Raw genomic sequence first — 20,970 nt, forward strand, 5'->3', positions numbered from 1 at the left:
ACATCTAAGGAAACAGTTCTGGTCTACTAATTTGTAATATCATTGAAATTGTTTCCAGCCTCAGTTAATACACTAATTGATGTTCTCATGTTCCGACCACCTACCCACCATACGAAGTGAATTTTATTCATTATTAAAAAAAAAATCAACCGTACACAATCACAGTGATTTGATGAAGTGCTAATTTGTAGTATGTAAGTTCATAATGGAAACGGCACAAAAGCGTTCAGTGACAAACCCGAGTAAATTAACACATGAAAAAACATTTTCCCAAGTAAAATAACCTAAATTCTTTACTGAATTCAGCACAAAGGTGCACAAACTTAAGATGATAATCGTCTACATGAGTATTGAGAGAATTTACCAGTGCTGTTATCAAACTACTTTACACATCAAAAGAATTTCAGCGTATTATCTTCTTGCTTACTGTCGTTTTTTTAAGGCTATGGAACATACTCGAGATTGTTTATATTCGTCAATTTGCAGATCGAACATGAGTTAAGATTACAAGCAACAAACTAGCATATATGATAACACAGTACAGATAAGTAACTAATTACAATTGAAAGCTTACAGAATGAAATGAAATGAGATTTCAACTTTTATGTTCCACGAAACGGAGACGAGTTATTAATGAGAACGATTATAAAATAATCGCTGGAATCATTAAGTGAGAGGAAAAGTAATAATCGCAAGAAAACTTACGAACACATTCTTATCCACCCCAAACTCGTGGTGGATAGGATTCGAACCAACGACTCTTCGCCCTAGAGGTGACCGGTCAGATATTGTTCCCAGCGGCGTATTTAGGGGGGTCTTCCGGGCTTAAGCCCCCCCAAAATCTTACTTACTATAGTAAAATATATGAAATATTGTGAAGATATGTGTATTTGGACATATGGAAAAGTTTCTTATTTTGAACAATGGGACATTTTATTTTAAAAGAACATTTCAGTCAAAAGCATCATCATTCGTTTCAAATTAAATCACCTATCGACTTGTTTTTCTAAGTTCATTTGCCTTTGCTGTCTGTCATTCATTTCTTACGTTGTAATTTTTCAATTAATAAAATACCAGATTGCTTCCCCGTCAGCATTCCTATCATCACCTTACCTTGGTTAATCTACGAGCATGCACTTTTTTCATCGAGACGCAAATCAGAGTGAATAACCCAGAACATGAACCCGGAAGGAACGCCAGACAAAATGGATTGAGAGACTATTGGAAGGGACAGTCGACATGGAGCGAGGGACGAGTTAGAATGTAAACCGCGAGCTTCATTTTGAAATTTACGATTGAAAGCCTTGCTCTGTCCTATAGAGCACCTTTGTTTCGGCTAACGCCAGATAGCCATCTACGACGATGTATTGCTTTTTGAAAAGAAGTTTTTAAGTTTAACTAAAGTTGCGGTCTTCGTGAGGTTGGTTACTCAGTCCGGGTTTTGTCGACTCTTAAACTTGGTTACTTGAACGACCAGCCAGCCAAACAGAAGGATGGACGGACGTCGGCCTGTTGGAGGAATTGTCGAGAAGGCAACAATCAGACCTGCAAGTAAGTGCGAGTAGATTAACCTATCCTGAAAGTTACTCGCTTCTTGCCCCTTTTCACCCCCTTTAACATCACAGTCTGTTTCTTTTGTATGTCTTGGATTTTATTTAAATGCAACCCAGGTTGGATCCCGTACCTCACATTTTGTTAAGTTGTATATTTGCAAATCCTGGGCGCAACTTGTCGGTTCTAACATCCCCTATTACGTTATTTATGAGTACATTATCTGAGCTCTCAGACCGACAAGGGGCGACTGCACAATATTTAGCAGAATTTTCACATTTTCAGGCTAAGCCCACCCCCGAAAGTTAGCAAGGCCCTCCCCGAAACAAAATCGTAAATACGCCACTGCACTATGACCTCTGATAACTATTTTTCTGTGATATATCGCGGGAAGTAATAAACACAATATTCTGTTCCCGTGAGTAAAGCAATATGAAGGGAACCAACGAATAATAACGAAACTTAAGTACGTGCAGAACTCTTCCAACGCTTGTCTTTATGTTTCTTTTCCTTGTTGACCTCTGACAACGCAAAAAACGCAAAACTTTTACAATATAATATTTTGCAAGTCTTCCACCATATACCAAACATTAATTATCTCAGAGATAAGGAGAGAGAGAAACAATATAAATAAAATTATGTTCGTACTCTAAGAACACTATTTCGCGTGAGGTTATTGGTAAGAAGGAATTGAGGTTTCAAACAAACAACACATGTAATACACAAGAAATTAGTGTCAATCTTCTTCTTGTTCAGGCTTGAAAAATTCCTTGTACCAAGTAGTTATTGCGATTGGAAATAGAAGTCTGGTGCCTAGGTAATAAAATCAAAAGTAAAATTACGTTGGACCATGTATGGAATTGTATTACTATGGCATGTAGTTTTAAGAACTAGCACATATGTCTGAAGAATAATTTTCGAGTACTTACGTAATTTATGATACTATTTGGTCAGCCTAATGATCTATCTGCCACTTTTCGCTCTAAATTTTTTCAACTCCAAACTACCGCGGTAACCACGAAATAACTTTCCTTGTAGAACTATAGTAAAATCAATCGCAATATTATACAATTGTAGTAACATTAATGTAAAATTAGTTGTAGGAATCATGTTGCGTAACCAACTGCTAATATATAAAGTAAATAGCAAAGAATGGTAAAGATGAAGTATGATACGCATTTTTCAAAGGCATTGAAATCATTTTGTTACGGAAGTGCTTATTTGTAGCCGTAGTATAATATCATGGGGACTCACGACAAATCTTCAAATAACGAAAATCCATAATATGGTGGCTTAGATTCTCTTAAACTGCGCGTGATTTAATTTGAACTGATATAATAATACACCTGTTTTTCCATATGAACTCATCAACTCTTGCAATATTGTTCCCCTTGACTGCACTGACAGTTTGTCCTGGGCGTCAGGAATCTTCAACAATCGTGCCGCCCCGTTTCAACGTACTCTTGTTCGACTCAAGTAACTTTCACTATTTTGTACTGATATCCGATGCTGAATTTCAGAAATTTGTTGACGCTCTGCTGCTCCACGTTCGTGCAAACCTCCAAGAGTGTCTCCATCTTATTTCACTGACTCCCAGCATCCATTTAACAAGGGAGGCCTTACAGGCAAATGTAATAATAGTTCTATGACACCATTAAAACTAACAGAGGCACAAACTTTGATGATGTTTCGTGCCTTTTTATATTTTTTCCGGTTATTTATTGAATTGGTCTTGTAATAAAACACAGTTAGACGTTCACACTTGAAATTTATATTATTTTCTTTTATAAAATTAACACAAATTTAGGCACACCTTAAAGTAAAATTACAAATATCATAATAATCGCCTTCGTCTACGTCGTACGCAACCTTTCGATTGGGATAATTACTATACTATTTACGAGTGGCCATACTTCTTATGTTCACAAAACTCTGAAGGTGGTGCAAAAACGTCACAAAATTAGTACAATACTAATATTGAAAATAGTAATTTCCTTGGCACTGATTGGACCCAATGGGGCATTTGCGATAAACACTTGTCTCATGTGTATATTTTTTGTGAATATCATACGTGCACAAAACTCTGGAGATGATGCTGAAAGCTGGGTAAACTGAATTTTAACGTTTTAGTATATTTTTCCCGATTTTTCATTTGAACGAACTCAGGCATGGAATAGAAATGAAAATTTATTTTCAAACTTTAAGGTTTCCTAACACTAGAAGGACTGGCACAATTTTTCCCCACTAATGACTAAGCGGTCACGTTGACCGCTACATTATATTTGAAGGTGGAAGAGGGTTATTCGTCATTTATTGGAGATCTTCTGTGATATTATTTTAAGGAATAAAATTTTAAAATTTGCTAATAATAATTTTAATGGTTTCATTACTTTATAGTAAGTAATTAGAAACTAAAAGATCTAAATCTTTTACTACAAGTTACTTTTACTACAGTACTAGAAGTATGTAATATATACAAATATGTTATATATTTCTACTATAAGGAATATAAATTTTAAAAACCTTAACGTTGTGTGTTTATTTTAGACTAAATTCTGAAGTATCACTTTGCAGAGGAAATTTGGAGATAACTGTTCTAGATTACCACAATGCCCTCTATTGTCTGCAAAATTATAACAGTCATATGCATTTTCGTTTTGCACTATAAGAGTACAACTACATATATTTGAAAAACATTTTCAAATACTTTCATTTACCACAGAATATCTAGTGAGTAGTGATGGCAATCAGTTTGCGTTCTATACGGAAACAGGTTACACATAAATCAATCACTTTTCAGTCACAGTCTCTCTTTCAAATTGATCACTCAATGGGAACACACACTTTTTACAAAACACTTTCTTTCTGATTTTACCGACACGCTTCCCAAATACACACTTCTTACTATCTTGCACACATCCGTAATTTTATTGTCATTACACAGCAGAATTTGGCATTGTTTTCTCATCTTGCACTGTGGTTGCTCAACATCATCCGATAACCTGTCATTCTCGTCCTGTACATGCTCAGCTTTTGTCAAAATTTCTGCGAGTTGTATCAGGAATTCTCTTGTTCTTATATATCTTTCCATTACTTCCTTATAAACAATCCCGTAATTGAGACCTGCTATATTCATCACATTATGAAACACATGAACGGGCCACTTCCTACTGGGTGATTTTACAGAACATTTTCGAAGCATCTGGTCAAGGACACCAAATTTTGTTTTGTTGTAATAGAGTACAGTAACAGGTTTCTTCTTATCTTGTGAGACACGAACTGCCTTATGCATTGTATTCTTGTTCATCGTCAATTTATGTACTGTCAGTGTATGATCACTACTGTCTTTGTAAATGTCAGTGGTATACCATTCCTTAAATTTAGAATAGGTAGTATGTCAGAAATGTTAGTAACAAGGACATCTAGTGATCAACTTTCATTATATCTGGAAACTTAGATCATAGTAACTACAAAGCATATTATATATAATGTGTGAGTGTACACCCTCGCGTGCGCAAAGTGTTATTCTAATAACAATGACATCACACACCACCATCACAACGAAATTACAGACCATTAATTGCAAATAAAATATGTTTTGGTTAAAATAACCGCTTCGTTCTTTTGGGGATATTGCGACATAGTGCCCCCTAAGGACGTGATATTATCCATAAGTTTTACACATAGACTACTGTATAAATTATAAAAAGGCGGAGACTTTCAGATTTCTAAGTAAAATGGTTAGAAAAGAGCAATAGAAGAAGTTAGAAAAAAACGATCAAATTGACCGTACCGTCCTTCTATTGTTAAAGTGCAGAAAAATCAAGATTTAAGATTTGGTAAACAAACGTGAAAAGAATGTGCGAAGCATTTTTTGTATATTTTGTTGGAGTCGGTTATAAGACATACTTCAAGTTAAGGAAACTAGACATAATGATAAGTTTGGTCCACAAATTACGAGACATTTTAAGAATAGTTATATTTTTGAGTGTCGTATCGAGTTATCCATTCTCTTGGATTTTATAGGATTATGTAATTAAATAATATTGTCTATTGCCATATGACAAGTCTTTTAAAACAGAAAAAAATGATTTGAATTGAGCACTTGGATCTCTAATACTGACAGACTTGTACTAATACATCATGCGACACAGAAAATGATTGTTCGAAGATATGATGTACAAGCACAAAGTAAATTGTATAACTTATTCTATTTATATTGTACTACGTTGTTTTATTTCAAGCACATATTTTCTAGTAATTACTTAATTTCCTTCATTTCCTAGTATAATACGATACATGTCTCTTTCTCCTTTTATGGTGTGTTATTAGTGTATACATACTGTGAGGATCGCTGTCTTTAAATCACAAATCCAATGGGGATCGGCCTAGTGGCCCTTTATAGGATCGTAAAATGCATATGATCACTCATTCGTTAATCAACACAACAACGTTTAAATCAAATCAATGTTTGCAAATTACTTAAATTTACTTAATTTTTACAAAGTATTTTCTAGCAAGACACGTCTAATGTAATTCTCTCCGTAGAGTTGAATCGTACAGGAAGTCAAATAATATATTCAAACGTAAGGATTATTATTATTCTCCATTTCATTCATAACTGTCAGTTTCATGAATCTGTTTCAGTATTTCCCGTAGAGTATTTTGTTATCTAATATTATCTTAACATTGCACATCAGAATCCTGAAGAGAGTCACATTTCTCTCAAAACATTTATTTTAACACAGCCTAGAAGCATATTTTCTTTATTCTAATTAGTCGTCAACAGAACTAATGGAAGATCAATTTATAGTTACTTAGGTTTCAAATAGACATTACTTTTCAATTGCACCCTTCTTATTATTACTTACCTGATTCAAATACATCGTCGGGTTAGAAAATACAGTTATAAAGTACTTTGCAGTCAGTCCACAAAAACGCATCCACTGCAAAGATAGACCTGTCAGGAGTTCGGCGTCTTCTACAAAACAGTAAGAAATTTGCTATTAGAGATAAAGTCACAGTCTATATATATATATATATATATATATGTGTGTGTGTGTGTGTGTGTGTGTGTGTAATAAATGTGAGGAGGAGGTGATTTGTGATTTCTAACACCAAAATATGCCAAGAGGTCCTATCTGCATATTGCATATTGACATAGTATTCAAGCATCGAAGGCAAGGGAATAATAGCTTCGAAGCAGTAATTATCTGAAACTAATAAGCTCCAAGATGGCGCTCTATTATATCTAACTGCGGTACTGGTGTCCAATACGTGGTAGTTTGCGTAACGCACACCTGTGATGCTTGTGTTCAAGACGGTATATTGGAATAGTGCAGTCACTGTGGTGCATATGTTTAATACGACGGGTAGCAGTGTGCAAGTATAACATGGTGCGTTAATGAAACCGCAAACAGGCCTACTTGATATTCATGTACGTTCGTGCAGATGGTATTTGGCGTCATATCGCATTACTCTATCAAGAAAGTCTTACTAACAGACAGCAATCATCATACAGGGTTTTTAGAAAATTTCCAATAGAGAATTTCCTTGTCTAATATTATTTAACAAAATATCAGTGCATTTGTAAAACAGGGGCCGTACTGTCCGGACTAGGGATGGCCAAAATTAACCGGAATCCGGATTCCGGAAGTTTTGTTTTCCGGAATTGGAAATTTTATTTTCAAGAATTCGGAAAAAATCCGGAAATCGGAAAAGTCCTGATTTCGGAAAATTCCGAAAACCTGAAAAAATTCCGGAATCCCGAAAAATTCCGTAATTCGGAGAAAAAACGGAATTGTGAAAAATTCCGAAAAGCGGAAAATTTCCGGATTTTTCCGAAAGTACAAATTCTGGAATTGTGGGCCTTGCCGGACAAAGGGAACATAGGTCTATGTGCCCTTTTTCCGGCAATCGTTTTAAACGATCCGCCATGTTGTTGTGATTGTGCCCAGAAAGTTTCAAACAAAAATCTCTATTCGTTAGTCTGTGGCAAAACTTTTTTTGAATCTGTGCAGCTGGAAAGAACAAAGAAATAGTCGGCAGCAGACAACAGTGGTGTTTACGTATTTTGCCTGTTGTTTTGAGGTTACATTTATAAAGGAAGTTTATTATTAAATAACAGATATTTAAAGCAATGGAGCAGTCAAAAGCTAAACGTAAACGTAAATCATACAGTAACAATATAAATCTTAAACGTGAAAATGCTAAAGTGAATCGACTTAAAGGTGAAATGTATGTAAACAGATGTGGGAAGACTGTAAGTGGCAAACAGTTTGGTTATGTTCCTGATTGTTGTAGTGAGAAGTGTTGTATTCGTTTTACTAAAGAACATCAGGAAGAATTATTTTCGTTCTTTTATAATCAAGGTAAAGAGCTCCAAGACTCATTTATTTCTAATTGTATAACAAAAACAGAACTTAAAACTCACGCCATTCATCCCAAAAAGGCCCGAATCAATACATGGACCTATAGCCTAAACGTTGGTGGTTTGAATGTATCAGTTTGTCAGGGTTTCTTAAGGAAACTACTACAAGTTAGTCCTAAAAGAATAAGGGTAATCCAACAAAAAATGTTGAATTCACAAGACTTTACAGAACGGAGAGGTCATCACACCAACCGGCCCCACAAATTGAAACCGAACGTTTTGCATTTGATGAAGACGCACCTTGAATCAATTCCACACAGCCTAAGCCATTATAGTGGTAATAAAACCTCTCTCAAATACTTTGACAACCCAGAGCTCAACATTAAAACGTTGTACACTATGTTTCAAGAGTTTTATAGGGCTGAAACTAATGAAAACTTGAAAATGGGCTACCCCCACTATTTTAAGTGTTTTAAGTCTAAGTTTAGTAATGAATTTGGTATAAGAGCACCTAAAAGTGATGTATGTGATTATTGCACAGAGTGCAAAGAAAAACTGGCAAGAAATCCTAATGACCCAATCAAAGTACCGTATCAGGTTCATCAGAGGAAGTATAAGAGAAGACAAGCTTTAAGAAATGAGTACATTGAAAAAGCAAAAAATGATCCATCTTTTTTGGTATGTGAATTTGATTATGCACAAAACTACGCGGTGCCAAGGCTGAATGTTAACAGCCAATTCTATAAAAGGCTTTTATGGCTATATGCATTCAATGTACATGTTTTTAATGATGACGAGTCTTACTTTTACTGTTTCATGGAATCACAAGCATGTAAGAACTCGAACAGTGTGGCTTCATTTTTGTATGATTGCCTTAAAAAATATGTAGAAACATCACAAGTAAAAACTATTGTTTTGTTATCAGACTCTGCGGGAGGACAGAACCGCAATGCTACAATGATTAAGTTTTGCTCTTGGTTCAGCAAAGTGTTTAATGTTGAACTAATTCAGTTGTTTCCAGTTAGGGGACATTCTTTCACACAGTGTGATCGGAACTTTGGGCTCGTTCGGTCTCATATAAAAAAGAAAGAGGTCATTGGAACTGCAAAACCATGGCTTCAAGCTATGGTTCAAGCTCGGCAGAAACCCAGCCCCTTTACTGTAATAATGGATCGAAATCTGATCAAAAGTTGGGACGAGAGCCTTGAACCTTTTTTTTTAAACATTCAAAAGACTTCAAAACATCTGAAGTTCACTATCATGAAATATGTAATGATCAAATACAAATGTGATGGAACTGTATTGTGTTCTCTCAATTTCATCCCTACCTACTCGCCTTTCAAGTTCATGAAAAATGTTAATAAAGCAACATTAGCACAAGTTCAACCAACAACAGTGCTATTTCCTCAAGTGTCACAAGCTAAAATGGTTGATGTTAGAAGTCTGATGAAGTACTTGACCGCTGAGGACCAAAACTGGCTGGAAAGTTTGCTTGAAGAGAACGCTGAGGCCTAACTAGACCTAACAAAACATCCTTTCTATGATTTAGGTATGTAATTTTGTAATAAAGTTTGTTCTTTTAAAACTTGTGTTTTGTTTCCAAACATGATAACTGGTTGCTGGAAAAAGGGCACATAACATGTCTTACAACTTTTATTTTTTACTAAAAGTACTTTTCAGTAATCACCATAGTAATATCACTAACATATAAAGAATGAAATGTCCCACCAAAAAATATTCATCACAGGTGTTTCTTTAATTATAACTAAATATAAATTACAACTCTTAACTTTGAGAGCTCATTCCCGAAAGTACACTTTTACTCTATGTGCCCTTTGTCCGGCAAGGTCCTCAATTAGCCATGCCTAGCTAGTAGCTGTTAAAAAAGCAATGCATATATACTGTAACATGTATTAGTATCTTGTAATTTCATGTCTCATTACTTAGGCAGAGAACTGCCACTGCAGTTATTTACTGCTTTATGAGGAAGATGTTATTTTCACACACACAAATGGCGCCAGTATGTCTGAAACATCACTTTTCCACCTGCAAGTGTTCCAAGTCACTGCAAGCTACTTTGTAAGCGGACGAAAGGCAATGAAGGAAACCTAGAAAGCAAACCCTCCACAACCATTCTGATAGCATTCGCTTATTGTAAACATACCTACATTCAGTAAATACAAATTTATAATTTTTGACATTATGAAGTATACAATGTAATTGCTCAATAATTAACATAAGCAGGCATTCATTAATTTACATTAATGTATTAATTAATAAAACTAGTAAGCGGGTGATTGTTGGCTTAGTGGTAGAATTTCTATCTATGTTATTTTAACACAGGCCATGTGGGTTTTCGATGGGTAATATTGTGTTTGAAAATTCTCCCGTGGTTCTCTTGGTTCCCTTCTTGAATTGATTCGATAATCATTCATTAACAAATGTAGTTCACCAAAACTCTCTAGCCATATATTCATTCTGTCTGTCAGAGAAACAAAATCTCAAGGACTATCTGATCGATTACAATCAAGTTTGGCCACGATGTACAGAGTCAAGAATTGAGTTCCCTGATGAATGTAATATTCAAACCGGAAGCGGTACAAATAAACCATTTTCGGTTTAAACGTTAATCACTGTACAGTAAATATGGTAATTATCGCAAGAAGTGGTTTCCAGTAATCGACAAATATAATATTCATGTAGATAGAATGGTACCCAATTTGTGAATCTGTTGAAAGTAATGAGCTCAGGCAATTAGGGAGCATTTTCCGCTTTAGAAAATGTGTGGTCGGTAAAGAACGTAGAGAATTAGCTGGGCAAGTAGTCAGAATTTGGTAAATGCGGGGCCCGCGACGAAATACTGTGGTTACCACACCAGGGGCTGAATCATTCTAACCTATTGTGCTGGCAACATACGTATATTAGTTAGTTTAGCCAAGATTTCTAATGGGCTAGTAAGTTCTTGGAGTAATAATATGACTTAACCAACTTTAGACATCAGGATCACCTTATTAAAATTAGCCTACCGAACATAATAACAACATGCTCTTTGCTAGAGACTCAATGCTTCCCTATATTCTCGCGAGCGTAATTTGCAATGTGGATGTGGTATCTGATGTGCCCAAGTTAGTTATTTTTTTTCTGGACCGTGTACATGGGTTTCCTGGGGTTCTCCGTCTTCCTCCCACTTTCTTCATTCCACGATTTCATTCATTTCTTCTAATCGGATCACCGTCTCTTTTAACGTAGCCGGCATATGCGTGGGACGTAAAACTCATCAATTTCACCTTATTTTTTATTTACTTTCTTGCAACTATTGTTGTCTGTTATTTATTACTAGTCTGCAGAGTATTCCTACTTTTCTGCTAGTAGGAATGTGCCACTTAACGGTTCACATTTTTCTTTTACATTACATAAAATAATAATAATAATAATAATAATAATAATAATAATAATAATAATAATAATAATAATAATAATAATAATAATAATTATAATGCATAAAAGGTATCAATTACATCACATTGAGAACAAGCATACTTTAACTGCATAAAAGTTTGTTTCTCACGATTTTCTCGAAAACTACGCATAACAGCTTCTCTTCATTATATAATTTTGCTTATCTCGGTGTTATATATGCCCTACGTCTGGAGAATATCACAGTAAAACAAAAATTAAATATTAGGAGTAAATCGTACTTTTAGGCTACATGCCATTAACCATGGAAAGATTGAGTAGTGTATAGTTTAGGATGTAAGTTTGATCTTAACTTGCATCATACATTCTTAGGGTTACAAAAAGGAATTTTGTTCGTTTGCACCTGAACGAAATTCTTAGGATTACAAACAGAAAAATATGTTTTTCGAAATCTGGAACTTTTCTGAATTCCGAGTTTTTCCGAAATAAGATTTTTTTCGAATCCCGGATTTTTTTCCGAATTCAGGATTCTTTTCTGAATTCCGCACTTTTTTCTGAATTTCGGATTTTTTCCGAATTCAGGATTTTTTGGAATTCTGGAACTTTTATGAATTCAGGAAATTTTCCGAATTCCTGATTTTTTCCGATTTTTCTTTCTGGATCCCGGAGAGTAAAAATTCCGGAATTGGTCATCCCTAATATGAACATATATCTGCTTGTCAACTCTGCTGTGTACGAACACCTTTTATAGACGAACGTGTGTTAAAAGCTGTGAACAAAGAGCAAGTTACGAGTACCAGGAAGTTTAGCCTAGAACTGCATGTTAGTAACATGAATGATTAGTGCGCGTTACATAAAATGCATTTACCCATACCACCAAGAAATTGTTCAATGACTGAAAGAAACAGAATTTCCAACCGGTGGTTCTATCAACAAACCACGAAAATCATGGTGTTTGGGGCACCAGTACAGTTCCGAATAAGCAAATTGGCTCATATTTGGCATTTCGAAGAATAAATGGAGCACAACCTCCATCTGCAGAAAACTCTATTTATTTTAGCAAACAAGTAAATGAATCAGTTGTTTTTCCATTATGTTAAATGTCACTGAAATAACACAATACAACTAAAACAGTTGGAATATTCACACTAGAAATAATTCAACCTTACAAATAATTTTAACTCACCCTCGCATATTGAATAATCAACTTCTTTCTCCTCCACATTCAATTCTTTAGCAGCTTCCATTGTTGCCCTGGAAGGACATAGATTTGAAATATATATATATATACATTTCCAAAGATGTCATTACACCAAAATTTAAGGCACATTTATGTAATTAATTTGGACAAGTTATTCACTATTATTGTTTCGTTTTTATGTGCTTAAAATAAAGGTGATATTTAAAGAATTGTTTTATACTTGTGGCCCTGATAGAGAGAGGATGACAGAATGTTTGTCCTAAAACCCGAATTCTCGTAGTAAGTGCAATATTTTCCCAGATGAAAAGAAACAAGAGAATAAATATAAATTAACGACCTTGCATACTAGCCAGTAGGCCCACATTGTAACGCGTACCAATGTTGACTTAAGTAAAGTTGACGCTTCATTTTTTATATAGCTTTAATAGATTTGGAAAATGGTTTTAACAATTTGTAATATTTTATTACATGATGGATGTTGTGAGCATGCACACAAATATACATACATGATATATATTAAGTGACCAATCCGATGTATGTTTTGTTTTCTATTACAGCCTGACCCATGACTGTCAGACTCACATTGAAGGACGGACGAGTGGTAGCATGTTTAATGAAAATTATGCAGTCGTCAAATGAAGTTTGTCCATGTTTTGCAGAACAATTTCCAGACCTACGGCCAAAAACTCGTTTAACAATTTACCGCATTTACCAGTCATTCATAGCAACTGGATCAGTAGCAGACAATTATCACAGGAGCACGAGGTGACCTAGAAATAGCATAAGTCAATTAAACATTTCTACATTGTAAGAAGCCATACTACGGAGTGCAACAAAATATCGAGAGATTATAATCTCGGAACAGGGATTCCACAGGGGATATTGAACCTAATATTATCCAAGGTACTTGGTATGCGACTATATTACCCAGAAATTGTTGAAATGTTGACTGCTCGGCAGAAACATGTACAAGTAAAATGTAAGGTTCTAGCTAAAATGTCACGGATGCAGCCGGGTATTGTTAGTCAAATGATTGTCAGTGCTAAATCTACCTTTCACACCAGTGATTGTGTTAATCAACATAACATAATTTTGTGTGGCACTGAAAACCCACTTATAGTTCCCAAGAATGAACATACATCCCCGAAGGTAAATGCGCATTTTACCATCAACGCTACTGTTGTAATTGGATCATTTTTCTTTACAATCACAGCGATTACTGTATATCACTACTTGCAGTTGATTCAATTCCTAACATGCCCCTACAACTTACACGTGAAGGTTGTTTTGAACATAGTGGGGCACCGCCCAATTTTGCTAGCTGTTCACGTTTATATTGAAAAAACAATCCTAAACATTTCGATAGATCACGGTGGATCGTTGACATGGTCTCCCTAATCTCCAAATTTCAATCAATGTTAATTCTATTGATGGGGTATGATAAAAAAGCATGTGTATAATACAAAAGTGAGACGTATCGAAAAACTGAAGGACAGAATAAAATGTGTGATATCCAATATTCCCCCGAAGTATGTATTCAAGCATTAAATGATCACTTGAATGTTGGATAATGAGCATTATGCTGGTGAGAAGGTTGAGACTCTGTATAACGTAAATTATGATTCAATGCTTCCTACACACAAAGACACACATACACGTGTGAGTCAGTGAGTGTTTGTGTTTGTAGGTACGTATGAATGGGATCTATCTCTGATGAAATTTGGAGAAATACTCCCAGGAAGGATTATAATCTCAAATACAGTTCTTAACTAAATTCCATAAGTTTCCCCTGAAAAAGTGTGTCACGCGAATCTCTGTAGTTACAGAAAGTAGGCACCCCAACTCTTAATAAAATCTGAAAATAGTTGCATATTTTAGCTTTTTTTAAACATTACTCTTGAAAGAGAATATGCATATATTAACAAACTTCTCCTTTCTTTCATCAAAACTATACCGAATGTAAAAATTCGCTTAAGTTGAGAATCTGAAATTCGGCTTAGAGGGTTGAGATTGGAAAGATGTATTTCAACGCATCACCAAATTCCGCTTCTAACATTTAAGAAGAAAATGAGACATTTTTTTTAAAAAAATAAGAATATTTGGAGAGTATTATCGCAACGAACTTAAAAAGATATTGTTCTCAAAATTTCTTTGAATACATTTCCTTGATTAAATTTAATAGATAATACACTTACGTATCTTGGAACATGTACATTGGGGGATCTATTGAATTAGCTATACTGATCTGTTACTTTTGTCAATGTATATATATTGAAAATGCATATATATCCAGTGGCCACGGTTTGCTGTTTGATATCAAACTATTGGCTATTCTCTTAGGTATCAGAAAACACTAATATCAAACCTCTATGAATTACGGTTCCCGAGATACGGCTAATTAAATCTCACGAAATCAGAATTTTTGGGGGGGAAATATCTAAGGAGCGGCACGAGTGACGCGAAAAAAATCCATTCTTTCTTTGAGATAGTTTCTGATGTTATATGGAATGGAGGTCCCAAAATTGCAAAATTCGCAAATAAAAGACAAAGATATACATGCACAGGGATACTGAGAATTCAGTAACGAACTTTTTAAGTTCGCTGAAAGTATTAAAAATTCAACTTACATATTCACGGATATACTTAACATACAGCTCTAAAACTGGGAATGTAAACAGTTGCATAAAATATGAGGATATCTGCCTCAGCATTTTGGGAAAAACTCTGTTCTTAAGGAGAAATGTTGAGTTAATTCATAATATCTAAATGTGAGCATTCACTCGAGTTTAAGAGAAGATATGAGATACACAAAATCTTAATTAAAAATAATATGATCCGTTTAAAGAATGTTTGAAAACTTTGACCTTAGGGGGGAAGAAGAACAATTTCTTTAATATTGTAATTTTCCTCTACTTATTCACAATATACTGAATAAGGAAATTTGCTTAAGTTGAAAATGCCAAATTTGCTATAAAACACTTAAATATAAATAAGATAACACAACTTCGGCTTTTTATGAAAATTTCTTTTTTTAGAGAGAAAATTGAACTTGATTTTGTAACAGCCATCTTAATTTTCTTTATTCAGAAGTTTCAAATGTGAAAATTGATTTCAATTGAAGATGATAAATTGGGTAGATAAACTCATGTACCAATAAGGAAAACTATATTTCAGCATTTTGATAAATTCTGCTCCTTAAGGGAAAGGGCCGCTCTTATAAAATTACAATTTTCTTCTCTTTGTTACGAAAATGTTACTTGGAAGAAATTGCTAAAGTTGAAGAAATTATAATTGGTTGAGTTGAGTTGATTTGAGTTTAACATCCCATTCAGCAGCGAGACAAAATGAGACGTGGACATAGTGATTCACGTGCACTCCGAATCACATCATCACTCACCGAGAATCGAAGTCGGGCATCCCACGGAAAAAAATGATAATTGGAACACGAGATTTCAAATACAAAAAAAATAAATATATATGACACTGTATGTGTTTATTTCTTCTAAAGAGGATAAGTAGAAAATATCACATTAGTACTTCCACTTATTTACTTTGGGAATACTGAACATAACGCTTCGCTTAATTTTCAGTTGTAAAATTCCTTATATTGACATTTAATTAAACGGAAAGGAGAAACGAATTTTAGCGTCTTGGTATTTTCCGCTCCTGGAAGAGAAAAGAGAAAATATGTCCGATTATAAGGAAGCGTGTAAATTTCTATCCTCTTAAAATAGGTAAAGCCGTGAGATTTAGAAAGAAACCTCACTTTGTCACGAGGTTAAACAAAAAGGAGGCTTTTTGTTCAGTGCGTTGTTAAGGAAATAAGGAGGATTCAAACATTCCGACCGGAATAGAACACAACATACATCCCTTAATGTAACGACGAGGTGTGACTCTCGGCATATGCGTAATCTTTTCAGAAACAAATAAACAAACTGCTGAACAAGACTGTACTTATTTAATATAAAAACACATTTTGCGTTACGTTTCGATCTTATACACAAGATCCTCATCAGACGTGCACTGAGAGATAAAAAAACTTCTCAAGTATATATATACCATTAATCTCCCTTTCTGCTCTCTCATTGGCCCGTTCAAACAGTCAGTCAGATGGGTGGAAATCCATCTGGACTGACCAATGGGAAAACATAACATTCTACCAGAAAGAAACAACAAGGAGCAAAAAAACATTGAATACATTAATTTACAGACATTTGTCTGTATTTATCAATAGTACTTCTCCATTCTCTATTAATGCTGATGCCTTTGGTCCAATTCATTAAGTTTACATCCCCTTCTTTTCCTATCCACCAAACCTCTTTCCACTTTCTCGGCCATAAACCTTTTTTTTTCCTTTCCAGCACAATAACTTCTTCCCAATTCACATCATATCCTTTTTCTTTTTCAAAGATTGCGTTAGTTTCTCTGCCACATTTCACATCACTTTTATGTTGTTTAATTCTTCAATCTTTTCATTAATGTGTATGTCTGGTGAGGATCTAGGATCTTATCTAGAAGATCGAAACGTCACATATAAATGAGTTTTTATATTAAATAAGTGAAGTCTTGTTCAGCAGTGTGTTTGTTTTTCTGGTTTGATTTGCAAGACGTATGGCTATGATTTGAGTCAGTTTTATTTTTGTGAGATATATTTAATATTGCCCTCCATTGCCCTAATATTGCCCTCATTTCTTCAGAATTGTGAGTTTCCAATTGGATTTTCAGCTCAAATTTTCGAAGGATTCCTACTTTCTTCCATTGTGGTTACATGATCTGCTGAATTGAGCCTCCTAGACGCGATGACAATAACAATGTATGGTAAACTGCATAAATTATGAAGTTTCCGATATTCCTCATTCATCTCAGAATCTTGATCTTAAATACTCTTTTGTCTGCGTCCTTCCATCAGAGTAAGCGACCATATTTCGCAACCCCACAGCTCAACAAGCATAATTATCCTTTTATATATTTTAAGTTTCAAATTCATCGACTGAATTTGAAAAGACAAAAGATTTTAAACTGAATAAACACTAATACGAATTACCTCATTTCAGTCTGCATTCAATTACGTCCTGAATATCGTTTTGGTCTGTTCATATTGATCTCACAAATCTTAAAGTGCGAAGTATATCAAAAGTATTATTTGATATTTTAATACGTGAATAATTTTCAATGTTAAGACGTAGACGAACTTCCATATACGTAGTTTTCTCTGCGTTTACTTCTAAACCTATTTCTTTGCAAGCATTTAAGTAGGAGGAAACATTTATTTTTATTGTTCACCTATCATCCGCTATTATATTTACATAATCAGCATACGCCATATGATGTTCTAAGCATGGTTTCTGCATTTGATTGTCTTTATAACGTACACCAGAACAAAGTTAATTGACAATGATGACAGCATATCTCCTTGTATCAGGGCATTCTCGATACGAAAGTTCATGAACAATAATTTTAGTACTTATACTTTACTTTGAGATTGATCTAAACATATCTTAATTAACATAATTGCTTTAAAGTTAAATATTTTTCATCTAGCCGAGTTATACACATTTATAACATTATAATATATATATTTAATATACCGGAGTAATGTATTCTTATTTCTTTTCGAGTATTTGTCGAATGGTAAATATTTGGTCGATAGTTTGTCGATTTCACCTAAATGAATATTAATCATCTCCAACATTGTAATCTTCTTCTAGGCTCAATCTTCCCAATTGTACGTTTTAGAGCATTTTGTAAAAGGCAGAAGAGAAATGCTTTGCGAATTATTAAAACCATTTTGGCATCTTTCTTATAAATTGCAAAATTGATTTATTATTTTCAGTCTTGAGGCAAAGCTTCCTTGTTCCAAATAAGAAGACTAAATCAATGTGTCCTGTTCCTCATTAATTCACCCATTACAATCTATCTGCACTATCTACTTGTTAAGCTGGACTATCTGTTAATTCATTATGTTATCTTAATAATGCAGAAAAAATTAAAATCAAGCAATATAGAACGACTATTAAAATTTAAACAATGAAACAAATATATATATATATTGAATTTAAGTTATTTATTGTTTTGAAATAAGTAGTATTTTAAACTAAACTAAAAACAGGAATATGGAAAGTTGTTTTACTTACATGTATTTCATATATAGCATTGTTTACATTATGAAGACTCGGAAATACGCTATATTACAATCTAGGCTTCGGTTTTGTCTTTGTGGTTCAAATATGTTTGTACGCACACTTTCAGAGTAACCTTTATCACGTTTATTTACCCTTCAATGTTTGGATAAGAATTAGATGTAAGTCTTTAAAGAAGCAATTGCTTCTTGAAGTTGAAAATTGTTTGTCATTCTCTTCTCTATCATTCCACTTAAATACATACTTTTATATCATGCTTTAGTGAAATAAATTTAGTACTGGGAATTAGAAACAAACACTAAAACATTAGAGACTTACATAGACATTAAATGGAAATAGAAACCAAAATTAAGCTGAGTAATAATATTATTGTCAAAATATTTATGTTATCAAAAACGTACTTGAAAAGTATATCGTCGGAATGTTATGTTAAAACTGTTATAAGGTATCGAAAACTTACTTGAATAATATATCTCCCATTCTTGAAGTCGTAATTTGTAAGCGATTATACTTGAGTGCGTCTTGATTTGTCTCTAAGTCTTTGAGAAGCGATGAGAACTTGCTGGCAAATTCAGATGGAATGGCATAATTCACATGATCGTCAGTTTCTTCTTCAATGAATGCTTCAGGAATCACATCAAAAATGGCATCTGATATCTTTGAAACATCTGTCTCCTCAGTCTTTGCAAAAATGAATATGTATCCTGACCCTGTTATAATAAACAATCATAGATAAGCCTCTGAAGGTCAAACAAACGATTGCAATGTCAGGTAAGTCATGATGTGGTGAGAGTGTGCAAATGAAGTTATTACTATAATAAAAATGACAATATGTTAAGAAGATAGCCCAAAATCATTCCTATTGTACGGAAGTAAGTTTCTTATTTTTCCCATAGTGCTAGGTCTGTGATATTTAATTTCCACTCTATAATATATGTAAGATACTAAGAATAACTAATAAAAATTAATGAGTACCAAGATTAAACTAAAGCATTAAGTGACTCATATTTAAAAATGAAATAACATGCTAAACAACAATAAGAAACATAGTGACAATCAGCATGAGTTTGTAATACTCAATTTTAAAAGTCAATAGAAAAAGAGAGGAATTCTTTATGCATAGTTACTTGAACAATTTAAGAGTATCAGGTTGAGCTTTGAAATAAAATATTTGAGTTAAAATATTAATTTCGAAATTAACGGTTTGATTGTATTATTGTAATATTGCAGATAAAACTACCAAATCGTACTTTTTCATACTATCCTTTGCTTCTAGTAAATATGTCAATGCATTACAGATTACCACATCAATAATAGATATTGATTGAATACACAAAACCAGAAGTTTCTGGTGCACTTTTAGTTACAGATTTGTGCAGTGAAAGTATGATTGTTACTAATGTAGCCAACATTACGACACTAATCACGAGAAGCAATAAAACCAATTGGAAATATGTGTACGCCAGAAGACAATACTTAGTTGCATATCGTGAATGCGTTCACATAATAAACAGCCACATTTATCAAATTAAGTTAAAATAATATACACTGTTTTAGTAATTGCAATGAGATGTTCTGTGACCAATATAGAGTTATTTCAATATTATAGTATATCAAATGGGCAAATCATGATTCTGACCGCTTTAAACTATCATTCCCTACAAATCAAAGAGAATGGTATTTAAGTAAGAAGGAAGCAATATTTGAAACATAAGTTTCTTTCTAACACGTATTTGATGAAAAAATTATGCTGCCCCTTTTGTTTAAACCGAACCTAGAGAAATTTGATGGTGATACAACGAGGACTTGAATTTTCCACCTTAGGTTTGTGATAAGGAGTTCGACATCAAAACCTGAACTTTTGGGTATTATGTCCAATGTGCGCTTCGCAGATAATTCTTTCATTCTATTTTTAAATAAAGGGAGTTATCATTGATGTTGTAATGCGTTATAAATACTCTCATCTGATGGATCTTTGAATTATATTGCTGGGAAAATCCTGGCTACTTGTTCAAAAATTTGACAAGAAAGCAATAAAAATAGAGTTAAAATTTAAGAGGACTGTGAATTTTGTAATTGGGTAAATTAATTTGATACGAACTGAAGGATACATAGTAAGTACCAATATAAAATGTCAGTTATTGGTAGTATTTGATAACGTAGCGATTGCTTTAATCATTCTGTAAGTCACCGACTACTGGTGATGTATCACAAATTTTTACCATACACAAATAACAATTAATGTATTTATATAATACAATATAAAACAATTTTATTTTGACCATTAACTT

General features: G+C 33.8%; 1 protein-coding gene across 1 annotated transcript in view; it reads right to left on the bottom strand.

Annotated features, from left to right (window-relative positions):
- Positions 1-20,970, bottom strand: part of LOC145691585 (phospholipid-transporting ATPase ABCA3-like) — a 159,315-nt gene that overhangs the window by 99,719 nt on the left and 38,626 nt on the right. The window contains exons 8-10 of the mRNA XM_081766991.1: positions 19,140-19,389; positions 12,525-12,592; positions 6,423-6,532 (exon numbers count right to left, since the gene is read on the bottom strand). Of these exons, the coding sequence (XP_081623117.1) occupies positions 6,423-6,532; positions 12,525-12,592; positions 19,140-19,389 (428 nt within the window). The remainder of the gene's footprint in view (positions 1-6,422; positions 6,533-12,524; positions 12,593-19,139; positions 19,390-20,970) is intronic.

This window comes from Thermobia domestica, chromosome 8, assembly GCF_964235325.1.
Source record: "Thermobia domestica chromosome 8, izTheDome1.hap1.1, whole genome shotgun sequence".
Taxonomy (NCBI): domain Eukaryota; kingdom Metazoa; phylum Arthropoda; class Insecta; order Zygentoma; family Lepismatidae; genus Thermobia; species Thermobia domestica.